Source organism: Drosophila arizonae, chromosome X (assembly GCF_054131065.1).
Source record: "Drosophila arizonae isolate 15081-1271.41 chromosome X, UAZ_ARI_1.0, whole genome shotgun sequence".
NCBI lineage: Eukaryota > Metazoa > Arthropoda > Insecta > Diptera > Drosophilidae > Drosophila > Drosophila arizonae.
In genome coordinates this window covers 32,083,287-32,102,051 of record NC_142927.1, presented here as the reverse complement: position 1 = coordinate 32,102,051, position 18,765 = coordinate 32,083,287, and the positions used below count along the sequence as shown (strand labels likewise).

The window sequence follows — 18,765 nt, the reverse complement described above, 5'->3', positions numbered from 1 at the left end:
TTTTTGGCCAATTCTTAGAACGAGCAACCGGTAACTTATATGCAAAATGTAAATTTGAATTCTTACGCTCAAGAAATGTGAAAATTACAGGGTATTTTTCGATATGCCACGCCCCAAAAGAGGCGAAGAAATTATTTTTGGGGCATCGATAGAGGAGGCTACCAGTAACTGAACTATCTGAATTTGAAGCTTCTAGCTCTTAAACTGTAGGAGATATAACCTTTTGCGGTTTGCCACGTCCCCTATGGGCGGACATATATCTACCATAGCTCGTTGGACTTGGTTGGTCAACCCGCATATATATAACAAATTTCAGGTCTCTAGCATCAATAGTGCCCAAAATATAGCCGAATTCGAAAAATCACTATATCTTTTGGTCCGACTGCAATGGGCGGAGATATATCCGCCATAGCTCGGGAGCTTGGGTGGTCGACGCGGACCTACATACCAAATTGGTAGGACTTTTTTGGAATATCTGTATAGCCATTGTTGGACTAGATTTTATATATATAAAATAAGAAGGAAGCGCATGTGGTTAATCTAGTCCAGCATTGGGTATTATATACTGGAATAGCGTCTACATTGATAGGCACATTCGAAAGTTTAGAGGAACACAGATAACAAGTTAGCATACCATCGGTAGGCATGAAGTCCTCGTAGATGAATGATCCAGTTTTACGGACACGCGATTCCGGTGAGTAAACGCTGCTGCGGCTACCGATTTTACGAAATAAACGCTGACTACCGCCGCCAGCAGATGTCGGATAGTAGATATAGATGTTGTGATCCTCGGCCGAAACGGGTTTTTCAACGAATGGTTTATTAAATGTAATTCCATTGACCTCCACATGATCTTCAGACTCAATAAGTTCATGATCTGCAAATTGATCTGCATTGAAACAAACTGTTGAGTTGGACAATCTATCACTTACGTTTCGGATCAGGAGAATCTCGATCGAGCACAGCATAACGCGGTATCTCAATGCCCTCTTTTTCCAGAATGGCATAAACTCGTCGTCTGTCCTGTATATCGTATTGCATATGCAAATTGTTGAGCACAAAGGGATTGCGTAGCTGGGCATACTCGATAGCCTTTTCCAGTGGAAAGCCCTTGGAATGAAAAGACACAAGACAATCGCATATGGGCCAATTTTGCACAGGCTCTCTCAATATCACATTTTCCTCAAAAGTAACCAGCTTGATGAACTCAAACTCGCCGAGTCGTGTCAATATCTCCTTCATAGGCTTCGATTGTGTCTTCTTGGCCATTGCACAGATGCCCACAACAACCTGTTTACTATTACTGGAAGAAGTGCTCGTATCTGAGTCCATGCCGTCATTGCTGTCACCAAAATCCGTGTCGCCCTATACAAGTGAAAGGTTATATATTTTAACTACTGCAAATTTGTCCAATATATATAATACTAAAACAAATTCAACATTTTTCGATTCAAAATTTGGTTAATTCAGTTTATTATAATTTATTTTAGTTTGTGTTATTTGAAATCAAATTTATTTACACATGTTTTTCATGGTGATCATAATGATATTATGATATGAGCATAGTAGAAATAGTAGCTAAGGACGTACTCATTGCAGACGGCATAGAGAATAATTAATAGGCGTTCGTTAAATACGTATATAAGCAATTATATATATACATATACTGAGTTTGTAATAAATACCAAAGTTAACAAGTAAGATTGCCCTAACGGGAGAGCCCGACTAGGTCTCCTGAACTCTGAGTGATCTGGTTTTTGTTTTTTACACATGTATGGTTACATGTTATGGTTATCAAATAAGATAGTATATTGGCACTTAAAAGTCCCTGTCACTCGATTTTGAACTAAAATCAAACATGCTTGTCAAAAAAATATATATATAATAAAAAAAAAAAAAACAAGTAAGAAAGCACTAGTCGAGACTGCTCGACTACGAGATCCCCTGAACCCTTCAAGCAATAGCTATTTTAATCGCATACACACATACACACACACACACGCACACAAGCACCCACGCCTAAACAAGCATGGGCTGTAGTGTACGCTTACTATGAGAACTTAATTGTTTAATAGCTTTTCTTGTGGATGTACTTTCTTCATGAAACTTCCAGATTATGATAACATGGATATGCATGCATTTGCCAAATCACAAGTCTCTAGTATTTGAAATACTCATTTTACAAATATGTGGTTAAGGGGATCAATATAGGGGTGAGGGGTAAACAAAAATCGAAATTCTATAAAGTACATACATACATATGAATCTACATTAAAAATTTGGCGACTCTAGCTTTAAAGATGTAGCAGATATAAATTTATTATGGATTTTCGATAATGCTTTTAATCGCTAACAAAATAACGGGGAAAGTTATCGATTTTTAAAGCAAGCTCGACATCCGCGCTGTATATACGGTCATTTAAAAACTTATAAAAAAAAAAAAAAAATCAAGTCTCTAGCTCTTATATCTTCTGAAATCTCTTATATCTTCAGATAGACGGACAGAACCAAATCAACTCAGTTCGGCGCCCTGAACAAGAATATATGTATATATTTGGTGGGGTCTGTCACGCCTCCTCCTGCCTGTTACATACATTAAAAAAAAAAACAACAATATACCCTGATTTCCCATTGAAAATGGGTTCAAGGTATAAAAAACAAGAAGTCTCTAGTCGAGATTGCTCCTAGGAGTAACCCTGAACCCTCCGTCTGATATAATCATTCTGCACTTCTTTTATGCACACATGCATACACACGTACATACATACGTATAAGCCAGCGCTCTGCTAACTGCGCAGTAAGCAGCGACTGCGTTTGGGCTGCGCTGCAGTGTGGACAATATTATGAAAATTTATTAATTTAATATTTTCTCTTGTAGTAGGACTATTTTTATGAAGCCGGACATAAGGTTAAAATATGTGTACATTCCAACGCACAAGTCTCTAGTACTCGAAATATGTTTTTACAAATTGGGGGCGAAGGGGCGTGATATCTAAAATCTGGAAATTACAAATCTTTGTATTCTTCAAATGTATGTACACAGTGAATCTGAAAACTCAAGGGCTAATAATGTGAAAATTACAAAATCTATCTATCGATTATTCTCAATAAAAAAGATAAATAAAATATCGAATGAGTTATCGAAAATATATGATAAACTCCTACTGCGTATGGTTAACACGAGATTACATTCAGAATTTCAGCTCTCTAGCTCTTATAACTTCTGAGATCTAGGCGTTCATACAGACGGACGGACAGACGGGCAGGGCTGTATTGACTCAGCTCGTCGTCCTAATCAGGAATATATATGTATACTCTAGTCGAGACTGCTCGACTACGGAATCCTCTGAACCCTTCGAGCAATAGCTATTTCAATAATTATTCGCGTATTTTTGCTTACACAAGAAACGCACATACAGACACACATAGGCACGCATAAACACGCATGGACTGCAGTGTGGGTTTACTATGGAAAATTAATTGTTTAATAACTTTTCTTGTCGATGAACTATCTCCATTAAACTCGTAGGTCGTGATCATAACATTGAAATGCACAAGTCTCTAGTATTTGAATAACTATTAAATAACTAGCTTTCGATAAGGTTTTTGATCGATAATAAAATATCGAGAGTAGTTATCGATATTTAGAGAAAAACTTGACACGCGCGCGATATACACGGACCTAGGAAAATACATATGGACGGACGGACGGACAGGGCTAAATCGACTTTGCCCGTCGCCCTGATCAAGAATATATATACTTTGTGGGGTCTGCCACGCCTCCTTCTGCCTGTTACATACTTTTAACAAAACCATTATACCCTGATTTCCCATTTTCAATGGGTTCACGGTAAAAAAAAAAAACGAACTGAGCAGCGATTAAATATACATGATTATACATACATAAATGTATAATTTAAAGCAAATAAAATTTCATAATTAAAATATACACATACATATGTATGTACATATTTATGTAGATGTACCAAATACTAATTAGTTTTGCCTTGAAATAAGCAAACAAATGCAAAAGCAATTAATAAGAAAATTGGTATAATGGCGTCGCAGGCAGACCACACATATATCGAAAAATAAATAAAAAATAAAATGAAACCAAAGCAAACGCAACGTAACCACAATGCAAACAAGAAATAAATACAAATGAATGTTCACCGCATAGGAGAATGATGACGAGCACGGTTCCTGAGCCTCATTTACTGGTGTTTCTAATATTATATACAGTGTACCAATAATGTCTTCGTACAGCAATGATTTTTTTCTTTGGCAACGAATAAGTGATGCAAAATGGGCAAAAATTAAAAATTTTAATTTACAGATTTATTAACTAATATTTTAACAACAATTAAGAAAAAAGATAATTTCAATATTTTGCTTATCATAAAAGTTATAGCTAAAAACCAGACAAAAAACGCGTTTTTGCCTCCAATAATGCCTTCGTACAGCGTACTTTCCTAGAACTTTAGCTGCAGACAAAAAGCACTAACCAGAGAACACATAGACTAGACAACTAGTGGAAAGCATTTTGCACGCTTTTTTTGAGGCTTTAACACCCCAGACAGCTTTGGATTCGCTCGGCTCCTTACTTTTAAGTTCGAGCTACGAAAAAATACGAACGCACAATCATTTCGCTTCATGCGCTCGACCAAGATGGTAAAATGTTGAACAAAAGATCCCTCTATGCTCAATGTTTCCCTTGCTCTCTCTCTCTCTCTCTCTCTCTCCATGCTCTCTGCTCTCTCGAATGTGTATATGTATGTACGCATGTGAGCACAAGCAGCAGCTCACGAAAATTGAAATTTCTTTGCAGCAAGAACCCATGTCTTCCCTTCTGAGTGAAGAGTATTCCGAACTCTTCAAGCGAAATGATTGTGCGTTCGTATTTTTTCGTAGCTCGAACTTAAAAGTAAGGAGCCGAGCGAATCCAAAGCTGTCTGGGGTGTTAAAGCCTCAAAAAAAGCGTGCAAAATGCTTTCCACTAGTTGTCTAGTCTATGTGTTCTCTGGTTAGTGCAAAAAGCGAAAATGATAACGGTTTTTGGCGAATTTTTGCTTATGTGTTTTACACATAGTTGCGAAATAAATTCGAAATAAAATTTATGCACATTTAGTCGGCGGGTGGACAAAAACTGATTAAAAATGCCAGGAAAAAATTTAACAATTGAAGACCGGCATATTATTTTAAATATGCATGTTAAGCAACAAAAATCCCATGCGGAAATTGGGGAAATACTTGGTCGAAGTCGTTCTACAGTACAATCTGTCATTGGAAGGTTTAAATATGAAGGGCGAGTGGAAAATAAGCCAAAATCAGGACGACCGAAAATTTTGACAAACTCGGATCAGCTGAATATAAAGCGAATGGTATCCTCAGATCTATTTATTATTGCAAATATGATAAGTGCAGACTTTTTAAAATCATCGAACAAGAAAGTGCACCCAGAAACTATTCGAAAAGCCATAGTTGCTAGCGGGTATAAGTCGTGCACTGCGAGACGAAAACCCTTTGTAAGTAGCGCTAATCGCAAAAAACGTTTGGAGTTTGCTCATCAGTACAAAAATGCACCAATTGAGTTCTGGTGTGATATATTACTCTCAGACGAAGCAAAATATAATATATTTGGATCAGATGGACGACTGCGTGTGTGGAGAAGTGCTGGAGAAGCACTAGACCCAAAAAACACAATAAAGACAGTAAAGCATGGTGGTGGTGATGTCATGGTATGGGGTTGTATGGCTGCTGGTGGCATTGGAAATTTGGAAATAATTGATGGAGTGATGGACCACCTTAAATACATTGACATTTTAAAAAAGAATTTGGCTCCAAGTGTAGAAATGTTAGGTTTATCACGGTCTTATTATTTTCAACATGACAATGATCCTAAACATATGGCACATAGCACCAAAATGTATTTGGCATTCAACACTCCCCATTTATCAAAGACACCACCACAGAGTCCTGATCTTAATCCGATCGAGCATTGCTGGAATATGTTAGAAAAAAGGGTCAGAACACACCACATTAGTTCAAAATCCAAACTTATAGAAGTACTAAAAGAGGAGTGGGTGAAAATTGACAAAAAAATACACAGAAAAGTTAGTTTTGTCGATGCCAAAAAGACTAGAAGCAGTTATAAAGAATAAGGGCTACCCCACAAAATACTAATGTTAAAAAAAAAATTCTTCTTTCGCAGTTTATAAGAGTATTTTTTAAGCATATAGGTTAAGTGTACGAAGACTTTATTGGAGGCAAAAACGCGTTTTTTGTATGGTTTTTAGCTATCTGTGCCGTTATTTTGCGAAATTTTATCGAAACTGTTTCCCATTCTGTATTTATATACATTTACATGTACATAGAGTGACGAACTAAATTATTGGCACTAAATAGAATTGCGTATTTATTAAATTATATAGTAAAACAAGTAAGAAAGCTCTAGTCGAGACTGCTCGACTACGAGATCCCCTGAACCCTTGGAGCAATAGATATTTCAATAATTTTTCGCGTCTTTCAGCTTACACAAGAAACACGCACACACACACACACACACACACACACACACGCACGTACGCACACACAGGCATACATACACACACACGCATACAGACACACATACACACACACACAAGCATACAGACACAAACGCATACACACACACATACACATACACACACCCATACACAAACACATACACACACAAGCACCCACGCATAAACACGCATGGGCTGCAGTGTACGCTTACTATGAGAACTTAATTGTTTAATAACTTTTTTATGGACGTACGATCTTCATGAAACTTTCAGATTATGATTATAACATGGATATGCATGTAATTGCCAAAGCACAAGTCTCTAGTATTTGAAATACGCTTTTTCCAAAAGTGAGGGTGAGGGGGTGAATTTAAGGGTGGGGGGTAAATTTTAACAAAAACCGAAATTGTATAAATTGCATGTAAGTATACATTAAAAATTTGGAGACTCTAGCAATAAAGGTGTAGAAGATATAATTTTATAACTAGTTTTCGATAAGGTTTTTTTATCGATAAAAAAAGATCGGGATGAGTTATCGAATTTTAATGATAAACTTGATATGCGCGCTGTAATTACGGACATTTTAAAAAAAATTTGAAGTCTCTAGCTCTTATATCTTCTGAAATCGACGCGTTCATACATACGGACAGACGGACAGACAGACGGACAGGGCCAAATCAACTCAGCTCGTCACCCTGATCAAGAATATATATACTTTGTGGGGTCTGCCACGCCTCCTTCTGCCTGTTACATACATTTCAACAAAACCATTATACCCTGATTTCCCATTGAAAATGGGTTCAGGGTATACATATTGCGAAAAGCTGCAACGTACATTTTTTAAAATTCAATAACCAAAAATAAACCTCGATTTTGCTGAATAAAATTATTGGCACACCAAAAAAAAAATAAAATAAAATAAAAAACACAAGAATGTTATGAAACAAGTAAGAGACTTCTCGATCGAGCGCCACGTCGCTTTTGGAGGCTGCGCTGGCAAAACTGAAACAGATTCACTGCTGCAACACCATCTAGCAAAACTACACCAAACTAACAGCTGATGTGATTCAAAGAATGTTCCAGAAGAAGCTTGAATGTATGTGTGCACACGTATACGAAAACTGTTATAGCTGCTGTACGTACGTTTGCCAATTGGCCAAATAGTTGATTATTGTTTATTATTTTTTGAATATTTGAAAAAATATAAAAAAATTAAAAATCATTCACAATTAGCTATAGTGGCATCTGACTTGAACTTGAATGCTTTTATTCGATAAGAACATAACGGGATGTTTGATCGAATTTCAAGTCTGTAGCTCTTATATCTTCTGAAGTCGACGCGTTGAAACATAAGGACAGCGCGATATCAACTCAGCTTGTCGCCCTGATCAAGAATATATATACTTTGTAAGGTCTGCCACGCCTCCTGCCTGTTATGTACTGTTATGTATGCCTGTTACATACTTTTAACAAAACCATTATGCCCTGTTTTCCCATTTTCAATGGGGTCATGGTATACAAATTGATAATAACTATAATTAACATTTAGTATGTAACCTTTAAACTTTAATAATGGCTGATAAGCAGTTTGGCTTGCGCCTATCGAATTTTGGTATGCGCCTATCTAATTCTTTTCACAAGTATTCAATTGGATTTAGGTCTGGAGATAGTGGTGGGTGCGGTAACACATGGGCGGTATTATACGCCAGCCATATTTTGACGATATGGGCAGAATGCTTGGGGTCGTTGTATGTTGAAATGTGAACGACCTTGGTATCTGTAACCTTCCGGCACTTTTTTAAAGTTATCTTTCAAAATATTTAGATACAAATGTTTGTTTATTATACCATACCGTCTACAAATACCAACTCGTGCACACCTGCAGCAGATATGCAACCCCAGACCATCACCCCACAACCACCAAGCTTAACTCTTGGCGTATATTGTTTTTCTGAAACGCCATATTCGGCTTTCCCCAAACATTACACGCCCACTTGATCGAAATATATTGAATTTTCATTCATCACAGAACAAGTCTTGGCTTCAATAATCAGATGGCGTGCTAAAATATTCCTTAGCGTAGTCTATTTTTATTCCCTGAACCCATTTTCAATGGGAAATCAGAATATAATGGTTTTGTTGAAATGTATGTAACAGGCAGAAGGAGGCGTGGCAGACTCCACAAAGTATATATATTCCTGATCAGGGCGACGAGCTGAGTTGATTTGGCCCTGTTCGTCTGTCTGTCCGTATGTATGAACGCGTCGATTTCAAAAGATATAAGAGCTAGAGACTTCAATTTTCTTTTTAAATGTCCGTAATTACAGCGCGGATATCAAGTTGAGCATCAAAATATGGCTGGCGTATAATACCGCCCAGCTAGGGCTCGGCCCAGGATGTGTCAACCCATCCGAAAGGATATTTCCAGAAGCGTGGAAAGAACAGAGACTGGTGCTCATTAGCAAAGGCAAAGGCGATCCCAACACACCCTCGGCTTATCGCCCATTGTGTATGTTAAACACAGCTGGGAAGCTTTTAGAAAAGCTCATAAGACCTAGGCTACTCGCAGCAGTAGAGGCTGCTGGAGGACTTAGCCCCAGGCAACATGGGTTCAGAGCTGGAAAATCCACAATGGGAGCTATCGATGAAGTGGTTCAGGCAGCCAGAGCTACGCAGAGGAAATGCATACTCGCGCCCAGTTGTTCTGCTAGCAACGCTGGACGTTAAAAACGCCTTTAATAGTGTAAGGTGGACCGATATGCTTACTTCCTTGGAACACCGCTTCCAGATACCGGAGTACCTCATGAATATGATCAGGAGCTATTTGCAGGATCGAATACTCCTGTACTCCACGCAAACTGGAACAAAACGATACAGAGTGACTGGAGGAGCTGCATAGGGGTCAATCCTGGGACCAGACCTGTGGAATATCAGCTACGACGACATCCTAAGACTGGAAATGCCTGAAGACACCTTCCTTATTGGTTATGCCGATGATATTGCAGCCGTCATTACTGCCAGAAACACCATAGAGGCCCAAAAGAGACTTACCCAAGTCATGATCCGCACACAGACATGGCTCAGCTCTCGAGGATTGGAGCTTGCCACCCATAAAAAAACAGAGTTACTTCTGTTCACGGGGAAGCAGATCCCAACCGAAATAGAGATGCGAGTAAGCGGAAACCTGATAAGGACGCAGAGGACAGTGAACTATCTAGGCATTAGGCTGGACAGTAAACTTACCTTCTGGGAACAGCTGAAGTATGCCACGCGGAAAACAGCGACAGCAACGGGGTCTCTGAGTAGAAAAATGGCAAACGTTGACGGCCCGACGGCAGGAAAACGGAGACTCCTCATGGAAGCGACAAATGCAATACTGCTATATGGCAGTGAAGTATGGGCGGATACCTTAGAGGCGAACGTAAGGCGAAAACCGATGCTAGTTGTGCAACGAAGAGCAGCCTTAAGGATAACATCGGCGTACCGCACAGTCTCCGGGGCGGCCGTGACTGTGATAGCAGCAGTCATACCGGTTGACTTGCTTGCCCAAGAGCGCAAAAAAATATGGAATCTCCGGCATAGAGGAGAATTCTCAGAACATGCGGCAAAGAGCATACGACAGCAAACCATAGTCTCGTGGAAGGCGAGATGGTCATGCGAAAGGTATGGAAGATGGACCGCTAAAATAATCCCCGACCTGGAGCAGTGGATAAATAGAAAGCACGGTGAAACGTCTTTCTATTTGACACAACTACTCTCCGGACATGGATACTTTCGAAAGTACCTAAATAAAATGGGGAAAACTGCCGAATCCAGCTGCATTTACTGCGAAAATGCAATGGACGATGCAGAACACACCTTCTTCAATTGCAAAAGATGGTCGGAAGAAAGAATCGACCTGGCAGAAACAGTAGGTGAAGTCAAAGTAGAGACGTTGGTACAGCAAATGTGCAGCAGCATAGACGCTTGGAAAAAAGTCTATGACTTCGCCGAAAAGGTTCTGCGGCGGAAGATGTATGACCTGGACGCAGGCACACAGAGGGCAACGCTCATTTAGAGCATACAATGGGGTTCCACCTTGAAGGTTAATGCGGGATATCTCCTGGTTCCAAGGTGGATTTGAGCCCCAGAAGAGGAGGATTTTTTAGTCGGTAAGCAGTTATGCAGTCCGACACACCGGTCAAAGTGACAACATGACGGTGCATAAAGCATTTTTTCCTACCTCAGCCCAAAAAAAAAAAAAAAAAAAAAAAAAAAAAAAAAAAAAAAAAAAACCGCCCATGTGTTACCGCACCCACCACTATCTCCAGACCTATATATAATTGAGCGCTTGTGGAAAGAATTGGATAGGCGCATCTCAAATCGGGTAATAATTTTGTTCGCTGCCAAACCTATTATTAGCCATTATTAAAGCTGTAAGGATACATTCCCAATGTTAATTATATCAAATTTATTAATAAAATTTTTGTTTTTTAATTTTTGTTTTTTTGTGTGCCAATAATTTTGTTCCGCAAAATCGAGGTTTATTTTTGATTATTGAATTAAAAAAAAAAAAAAAGTACGTTGATGTTTTTCATCAAAAAAAAAAAAAAACAATTCTATTTAGTAAATTTTTTGTTTCACTAAAAAAACGTTAAAACCCTATTACAAAATTGCTTTAAAGTTTAAAAAGCTTGCTGTGCCAATAATTTAGTTCGTCACTGTATGTGCATGCATACGCACGACGCAAAAATTCGATTAGCGGCAGGCTCACTCATTCGACTATATGTATGTGTATACGTATACATATACATACATATGTATATAGAGCGTGTGTGTGTGTGTCGATATTTTTAATTTAGCAAATACGTCTTTGTTAAAAACAAGCTGCAGACAAAATGGACATGTTTTTGTTTTTAAGTAAAAGCAAAGTGACAATGAGCGAGTAGCAAACAGTGTTGAAAGCGGATGCTCCTGTTTCTGTCATTTGCACCAGAAGTTGCCAGTCAGGGTCAACAACAAAAACAACGAATGCAGCAGGCGGCAGGTTATTGATTTTGTGCATAGCTTCGAGATTTAATAAAATTGAGTTAAATGAGGCCTGATAAATGTAAATCCTTATATGTACATAGATATACATATGTATCTGTACTTAGTAAGCTAAAACGTTCGATTGCTGCATACATTGCCATCGTGGCCCAGATAGAAGCCAACGCGGTGCGAATGCGATGACTGCGGCTGTTGCGTATGCGGATTTTGCTGTTGGTGAAGCTGATGCGAAGCTACGACGTTGTTCTGCGAGGACTGACGCAGATCCTGGTAGCCAGATTCCAGCTCCGTATATGACATGTTAATTCCCTTTTTAATTGTTCCTAGTAATGATGTTGTTGTTGCGTGTGTTAATTTAGCAGTTATTGTTGATTTAAGCAAAAATTAAGCGGCAAAAGCACACACATATGGCTCTACGAATACCGGGAGGCTGTGGTGTATACAAATACGTAAACAAATCGCGGTTTATTTTCAAGAAATTCACTTGGCATATAAATAAATAAATAATATATATAGAAATATATTTATTTAATGCAAAATGATAAAGCAACTAGATAAAACCGCAGACATCTTTATCCGCGAACGCGTTTATATTTATATATGAACTATCCGTATTACGAAACACCCAAATGAAGTGTCTAAACGCGTCTCATGAATACTAGGGCTGCAAATCTATCGATGGCTGTTACCGATCTATCAATAAATATTTAATACCCCGATAGATCGATGGCTTTTTTGCACCATCGATATATTTTTTTCTTTGTGATATTTGATTGTCGGATTGTAATATGACTTCAAATAATATTGCAAATAATGTTGCAATTCAAGTTAAAAACAGCTGTGCTCCCTACGCAGAAAATCACTTCACAATCGGCATTGAAGCCAAAAAATTTAAATATTCTTTTATTTTTAAACAATAACATGTGCTTGCTTGAAGATGAAAAAGCAAATTAATCATAAGAATTGAAATGAATAGCTTTTTACTAGTCCCAAAAAAAATGGATCTCTATTTTAATAAAAATTTTTAATTTTATAAAATTATTTTTAAGAAAATTAATACCTTTTTTTTAGTGTTTTTGTTGTTGTTTATACTAATAAGAAGAATTATGCTTGAGAAAATCAATTATATATAATATTGCTTGAAAAAAAACACAAAAATAAAAAAATTTTAAAATTCAAATACAATATAAATTGCGAAATATTTACATGCAAATAATATAACAAGTTGAATAGCTAAGTACTCAAATTTCAAAATATTTCTCTAACCGCTTTTTAAATTTTCATTGGTACCATCAATATATCGATAGTTTTATTCATCGATGGAGAAATTATCGAATGGAGCCACCATCGATGGATTTGCAGCCCTATTCAATACCACCACTAACCAGAGAACACATAGACTAGACAACTAGTGGAAAGCTTTTTGCACGCTTTTTTTGAGGCTTTAACACCCCAGACAGCTTTGGACTCGCTCGGCTCCTTACTTTTAGGTTCAAGCTACGAAAAAATACGAACGCACAATCATTTCATTTATATATAGTACACATTGAAGCTGCATCAATAAAGGTGCTGCTCACACCTGCTGTCATGTCAGAAACATCCGGTAGAATGAACTAATATTTGTGTATTAATTGCCAAGTCGTAAATTTGTATGGTTATGAGTATTGAAACCTAAAGAAACATATAATATGCCTGAATCAGCTCTAAAAACCTAGGCAGAAGCTAACAATGGGGCGTATCATCTATGGCCATCGGATTTGTGATATAAAGAATGAAATTAGTACATATAATGATGCGGATTGATGGGAAATGCATAATACTTAGTAGTTTCTTTTTAGTTTTACAAATTCAAGCCTTAGATAGTAAGGTTAAATCCATTATATGCAAAAGTAAAAGTGGTCAAGGGATTGCATGATCAATAACTGCTTAGAAAACGGCTTAGAGTATAAAAATGAGCAAAAACCTTTATATTTTCCGATTCGTGAATTTATATAGAACATGTGATTAGCCGCCCAACTCGTTTTATTTAGTCTACTAGTTTTAAGACAAATAACAGTGTCAAAGTTGCTTGATTTTTATACAAATTCAAACACGCGCCCACCATTTTCTGAAATAATGACGTCACGCTGTCAAATCAGCTGTTAGCTTTGCATAACCTACTATCACTCAATCGTGCCAAATCTTTCATGATGCTCGTATGAACTATCGATAATTGTGTGTAAGCACAGGATACGAAGAAGCTGCAATTTTCCTTTCATAACGGGTAATATACGTATTCTCGTATAAGAACTATATAAAAGCAATTAAAATAAAAAGGATTGACAATATTATACAAAAAGGAAAATATGAAATGTTGCGTAACCGGTTGCTGCCACTGCTGCCACCAATTTTATTGTGCAGACGCGCCAAGGGCAACAACGCAACCAGAACAAATGCAACGAGGCAGAGCAACATTATAAGTAAACTCTTTGGTAGTCGTTTGGCAGGCACAAAAAAACACTGGTATCCCTGCCACAATACCAATGGCAATAGCAGCAGCAGCTCCTTCCAATCGGTCAGTGTGATGTTTCAGTCATCACAGTTTGGCAAGAGCAAGCTCCGCGGCTCTAGGAACAATACAAGACGAATGTCAGTGCTGAACAAACTGTTCATGACCCACATCACCGACCTGCTGGCTGCGGGCCAGGCCGCGGAGTCAATATTGGGACGCGGACTGCAGGTGTCGCGCGTGAAAATCTGCTCTGATTTCAGCTGCATCAATGTCTATTGGCTGGGCAGCGATATTTCGCTGGAAGCGGATCTACAACGCTGCAGCGGGCAGCTTCGCCACGAGCTCTCTCAGCTGCGGCTTATGGGTGAGGTGCCGCGCATCAAATTCGTGCGCGACAAAAGTGGAAGCAACATCAATAATGTGGAGGGGATTCTGCGTTCACTCAATTTAAGCAAGCCAGTTAAATATAAATTTGATGGCCAGGGCAAGCACGTGGAGCAACAGCTACAACACAACTTCGATGTCGCCCAGACAATGCGTCAAGAGTTTTATGGTAATGCTGCAACGCTGTCGCCTACATCGGAGCTTTCTGAGATGCGACATGATGTGCTCGGCCTGGATTATCGCCTCATCATGGACAAGATTCTGGTTAAAATGCGCAAATCAAAGAGTGCTTGGGAGCAGCATAAACTAATAGATCGACATCAGCTAATCCCGGAGCTGGTATGCATGCATCATAAAATAGCTAAGGTTGAGGCCAACGTGGTTACTTTCAAGAGCAACCAGTTTTCAGAATTTCTAGCCAAGCGACGAGAACGCAAGCAAACGCCTGAGCGCAAGAAGCATCAACGGGAATTAGAGGATTACGTAGCCGAAACAACAACGGACGAAGATGATTTACAGGCGCTAACGCCAGATCAGCGCCAAAGATATACCCAGAGCGATTACATTCTTGAAGACCACAAATACTACTGCAGTTCCTAGACCTCAATTTAGGTTGTTTCACACTGTTTTTTTAGTATACTCCATTGAAAAACTGGTATAATGTTTTCGTTAAAATGAATGTAATATAATATGAATGTAATAAAATAATATAACCTTGTCCATCTGCCTGTCAATATAAAAACGTCAGTCTCAGAACCTATAAGGGCTTAGCACAAGCAGTTCAAAATTTGTCTGAATTACTTTAAATGATTCATTTAGCTGCTAATATATCCAATTATTATTAAATAACTAGCTGATAACTTCTTTGAAGAATTTTGAGTGACACAGAAGTATATGACTAACTACTGTGGTATGTGCCTAAATCATTAAAATCAGAATTATAGAAAATAAGTGTTGGAAAACATTTTAAGCAATAACAAGTAAGAAACCTCTAGTCGAGAGTGCCCGACTACGAGATCCCCTGAACCCATCGAGCAATAGCTGTTTCAATCATTTTTCTTTCTTCATTTTCAGATTATCATCACTTTCAGATTATGATTATATCATGGATATGCATGTATTTGTCAAAGCACAAGTTTCTAGTATTTGAAATACTCCTTTTACAAATGTGATGGTGAGGGGGTGAATTAGAGGTGGGGGGTGAATTTTTACAAAAATTGAAATTGTATAAATTGCATATAAGCATACATCAAAAGTTTATAGACTCTAGCAATAAAGGTGCAGAAGATATAATTTTATAACTGGTTTTCGATAAGGTTTTTTAGCGATAAAAAAGATCGGGATGAGTTAATGTTAAACTTGATATCCGCGCTGTAAATTCAAACATTTAAAAAAAAATTTGAAGTCTCTAGCTCTTATATCTTCTGAAATCGACGCGTTCATACATACGGACAGACGGACGGACGGACAGGCCCAAATCGACTCAGCTCGTCGCCCTGATGAAGAATGTATATACTTTGTGGGACTGCCGTCTCCTTCTGCTTGTTACATACATTTCAACAAAGCCATTATACCCTGATTTCCCATTAAAAATGGGTTCAGGGTATAACAAGGAAGGAATCGAATATATGTACATAATTTGTTATAGATATTTGGTTAATGCAGAACAATAAGTATGTACATATGTATATGCTTTTTGTGGCATCAAATCAGTTTACTTATATGAAATATATATGTATTTAATTATATCTCAAGCTACAAATTTATTACATGTTTTGATAAGTTAAGAATAATATCAGATTGTAACTTAAAGGTTATGTCTGAACAACTGCGTTTTTTCAAAATGGCTGGCGTTGCATGTTACAAGTTACACAGTTACATATAATCAATCAGTTAATGACGACGCCTGCGTCACTAAATTACTAATTATTTGCACACTTTAGCCAACGTTTGCTTTAGTTTGTGCTCATCTGCTCCAATGACTCGGCCAATTTTTCGATTGTTCTTGATGAACACAAATGTAGGCATGCTGCGCACCTTGTAGGTTTCCACCAAGTCCTCGAATCGGTCGACATTAATCTTAATTACATCCACCTTGTTGGCGTACTGGCGCGCGAGTGCTTTCACCACCTTGTCAATGTCCTTGCACGGAGCGCACCATGTAGCATAAAAGTCCAGAACAATCACTTTATGTTCGGCCGCCTCGAAGCGTTTGTGGAACTCAGACATATTGCGGATGGCAGTCATTTCAATCATCAGTCATCAACAAAGAACAAAATGGTAGAGTACAGTGCAAAAAAAAAAAAAAAAAAAAAGAAGAAACAGATATTAGACACAAAAAACTCGACTTTAACGAATGAACAGAGCTCAAAGACTGAAGCTATTCATGCAATCCAGACTTCATTTCCGCAAATTTGTAGTTCACGCGGATAAGCGGTTCATTAGACATCTAACAGTACTTATCCAGAACTCGAGCGTTGTCATCCTTTATCGATTACAGCGCACGCGTACACAGCTAAAATATAATACAAAACGAAATCTTACCAGAAAGGCCAAGATTGCGATAATTATAAGATGAAACTCTGCCGAAAGGATAGTACTCTAAACTTTTTTGACTAGAAGTCCCGCTCATTTATGTAAATGAGGAGGATTAACAAAGTCTCAATTGAAATTTTATCATGTAACCTATCTGTTTATATACAGCTATAAAACCATTTTCAATGGGTTCAGGGTATAAACAGGAATGCAACTAAGTACTAAAATATAGCGAATCCCTATAAATATGTCAATATATATCATTTTCTCTACACAAAAACAAGATCGCAAACAAATAAAACTAACCATTTCAGATGCACCTAGATTGGTACGTTGCTATTATAATGATTCTCCATAAACTCGGTCTGCGGTACCAGCAACTGCGGCTTATAATTCTTGCTTACAAGAAATTGCTCTATTTGAAAACTAAATTCAACGAATAAGAGCACATATTCACACATATAAAAAAAAAAAAAAAAAAACGTACGTATATGAAGCGTAAACACTGCAAATTTTTATTTCATAGAAATAAACGTTTTAAAGTTTCCTTGTTTTTTTTTTTAATATATTTGTCGGGTGGTATTAACAAGTTTTGAACGTCATTTTAAGCAATGTGTGGCATTGTGTAAGCAGTCGATGATTGTGCTGCCCAGTTCTGCAAAAGATGAAATAAAAAAACATTAGTAAAGTATGAAACAGCTCGTTTCGTTGAAAATAGCGAAAAGAACTACTGTGGAAGCGGGATGGCAAATGAGTCAGTGAAACTTGTATGGCATCAACGTTTGTGATCAGTTGAAAGATGGTGTAAGTTCGGTTCATCAGGTGTTTGCCTATCCCTCCAGGTTTTTGTTTTATTGCATATACGACGTACCTTAAGTTCTGCTGTTGTAAATGTTTTACGCAGTACAAACGAATGTTGAAAGAAGTTGGCTTATTCGAAGAGAGCGAAGCCCATATCGTCATCTTCAGACTCAGAGTCTTCCTTCTTCTCTTCTTTTTTGGCTTCCTTCTTATCACCACCAGCAGCAGCCGTTGGAGCACCGGCTGCGGGTGCAGCAGCAGCACAACTACCACCAACGGGCATCGATGATAGCTTCTCACGACCCTCCTTGATCAGATCGTCTATGCTCTTGCCCTTCAACTCCTTGATGACACGGGTCAGACGCTCGGCATCGGCCTCAATACCCACAGAGCTGAGAATTTTCTCCAGATCAGCATTGGCGGGGTTATCTTGACCACCGAGAACGGCCAACAGGTATGCAGCCACGTAACGCATTCTATGAAAGTAGAAACATGTTATAATACGAATATTAATCTTCTTGTATATATGACATCGCTTGCGCTTTTCATTTATTTATCTTATTTAACAATTTGCATAAAGCATCACTATAGTTTGCAAGACCTCTTACTTTAAGTCTATAGTTTTTGACACGAAACGTGAAATGCACAGAAAAACACAACTTTCGCCCAAGAGACCTTTAAACGAAAAGAACTCGACACCGTTTTGACACAAGAAAGTCACTTCCGTTTGTCAAAACTGACAGCTGACAACGAATGCAACCATGTTGCTCGAAGTAGGTGGCGCTTTAGTTTCAGAGTTGCATATAAATATTCGTCGTATGTTAGTGGCTAATTATCACGACTGAGTGATAGTGGGCTTAGCAATTCGGCCTGTTAAGTTAGTGGGGTGACATCACTCATCACTGTATTTCATGTAAATTTGTAAGAAAATTAAGCAATTTCGACAATATTATGTATCTTAATAAAATAATTAAGTAAAAA

The 18,765-nt window shown here is 38.0% G+C and overlaps 4 protein-coding genes and 1 non-coding gene across 12 annotated transcripts in view; 1 reads left to right on the top strand and 4 right to left on the bottom strand.

Moving 5' to 3' along the window:
- The window catches only part of l(1)G0196 (inositol hexakisphosphate and diphosphoinositol-pentakisphosphate kinase), a 67,639-nt gene extending 55,395 nt beyond the window's left edge, over positions 1-12,244 (bottom strand). For 2 of the 7 annotated variants that reach the window (XM_089474050.1, XM_089474052.1), the window contains exons 1-3: positions 9,789-10,732; positions 933-1,365; positions 635-877 (exon numbers count right to left, since the gene is read on the bottom strand). In XM_089474050.1, coding sequence (XP_089330176.1) covers positions 635-877; positions 933-1,365; positions 9,789-10,175 — 1,063 coding nt within the window. In that variant the 5' untranslated portion in view covers positions 10,176-10,732. Of the gene's footprint in view, positions 1-634; positions 878-932; positions 1,366-9,788; positions 10,733-11,708 lie in introns of those variants that run through there. The other 5 variants (XM_089474053.1, XM_089474054.1, XM_089474055.1 and 2 more) reach the window with 5 other exon arrangements.
- A 1,406-nt stretch (positions 12,245-13,650) lies between these two features.
- On the top strand, positions 13,651-15,166 carry LOC108617853 (uncharacterized). Of its 2 annotated transcripts, XM_089473194.1 has the most exons (2): positions 13,651-14,787; positions 14,851-15,166. In XM_089473194.1, exons 1-2 carry the CDS (start codon positions 13,924-13,926, stop codon positions 15,046-15,048), a joined length of 1,062 nt encoding a protein of 353 aa, XP_089329320.1. In that variant the 5' UTR covers positions 13,651-13,923; the 3' UTR covers positions 15,049-15,166. The 2 variants fall into 2 exon arrangements, with proteins under 2 accessions (XP_089329320.1, XP_017869179.1); XM_018013690.2 differs by having other exon boundaries at positions 13,677-15,166.
- Positions 15,167-16,136: 970 nt separating this feature from the next.
- Positions 16,137-17,335, bottom strand: LOC149268178 (thioredoxin-1-like). Its single transcript, XM_089473195.1, has one exon. The coding sequence runs from the start codon at positions 16,702-16,704 to the stop codon at positions 16,375-16,377; it is 330 nt and encodes a 109-aa protein (XP_089329321.1). The 5' UTR covers positions 16,705-17,335; the 3' UTR covers positions 16,137-16,374.
- A 138-nt stretch (positions 17,336-17,473) lies between these two features.
- Positions 17,474-18,552, bottom strand: RpLP2 (ribosomal protein LP2). The gene is made up of 3 exons (XM_018017451.2): positions 18,393-18,552; positions 17,855-18,260; positions 17,474-17,638 (listed from the first exon to the last, which is right to left on the bottom strand). Exon 2 carries the CDS (start codon positions 18,257-18,259, stop codon positions 17,915-17,917), a length of 345 nt encoding a protein of 114 aa, XP_017872940.1. The 5' UTR covers position 18,260; positions 18,393-18,552; the 3' UTR covers positions 17,474-17,638; positions 17,855-17,914.
- Positions 17,733-17,810, bottom strand: LOC149268177 (small nucleolar RNA Me28S-Am982). The gene has a single exon (XR_016271455.1). It is a non-coding gene; the product is annotated as a small nucleolar RNA Me28S-Am982 (small nucleolar RNA).
- Positions 18,553-18,765: the final 213 nt, after the last annotated feature.

What these genes read in the sequence shown, in the direction of transcription:
- LOC108617853 (XM_018013690.2), top strand. Translation starts at nt 13,924, where the DNA reads ATGTTGCGTAACCGGTTGCTGCCACTGCTGCCACCAATTTTATTGTGC.
- LOC149268178 (XM_089473195.1), bottom strand. Translation starts at nt 16,704, where the DNA reads ATGATTGAAATGACTGCCATCCGCAATATGTCTGAGTTCCACAAACGC.
- RpLP2 (XM_018017451.2), bottom strand. Translation starts at nt 18,259, where the DNA reads ATGCGTTACGTGGCTGCATACCTGTTGGCCGTTCTCGGTGGTCAAGAT.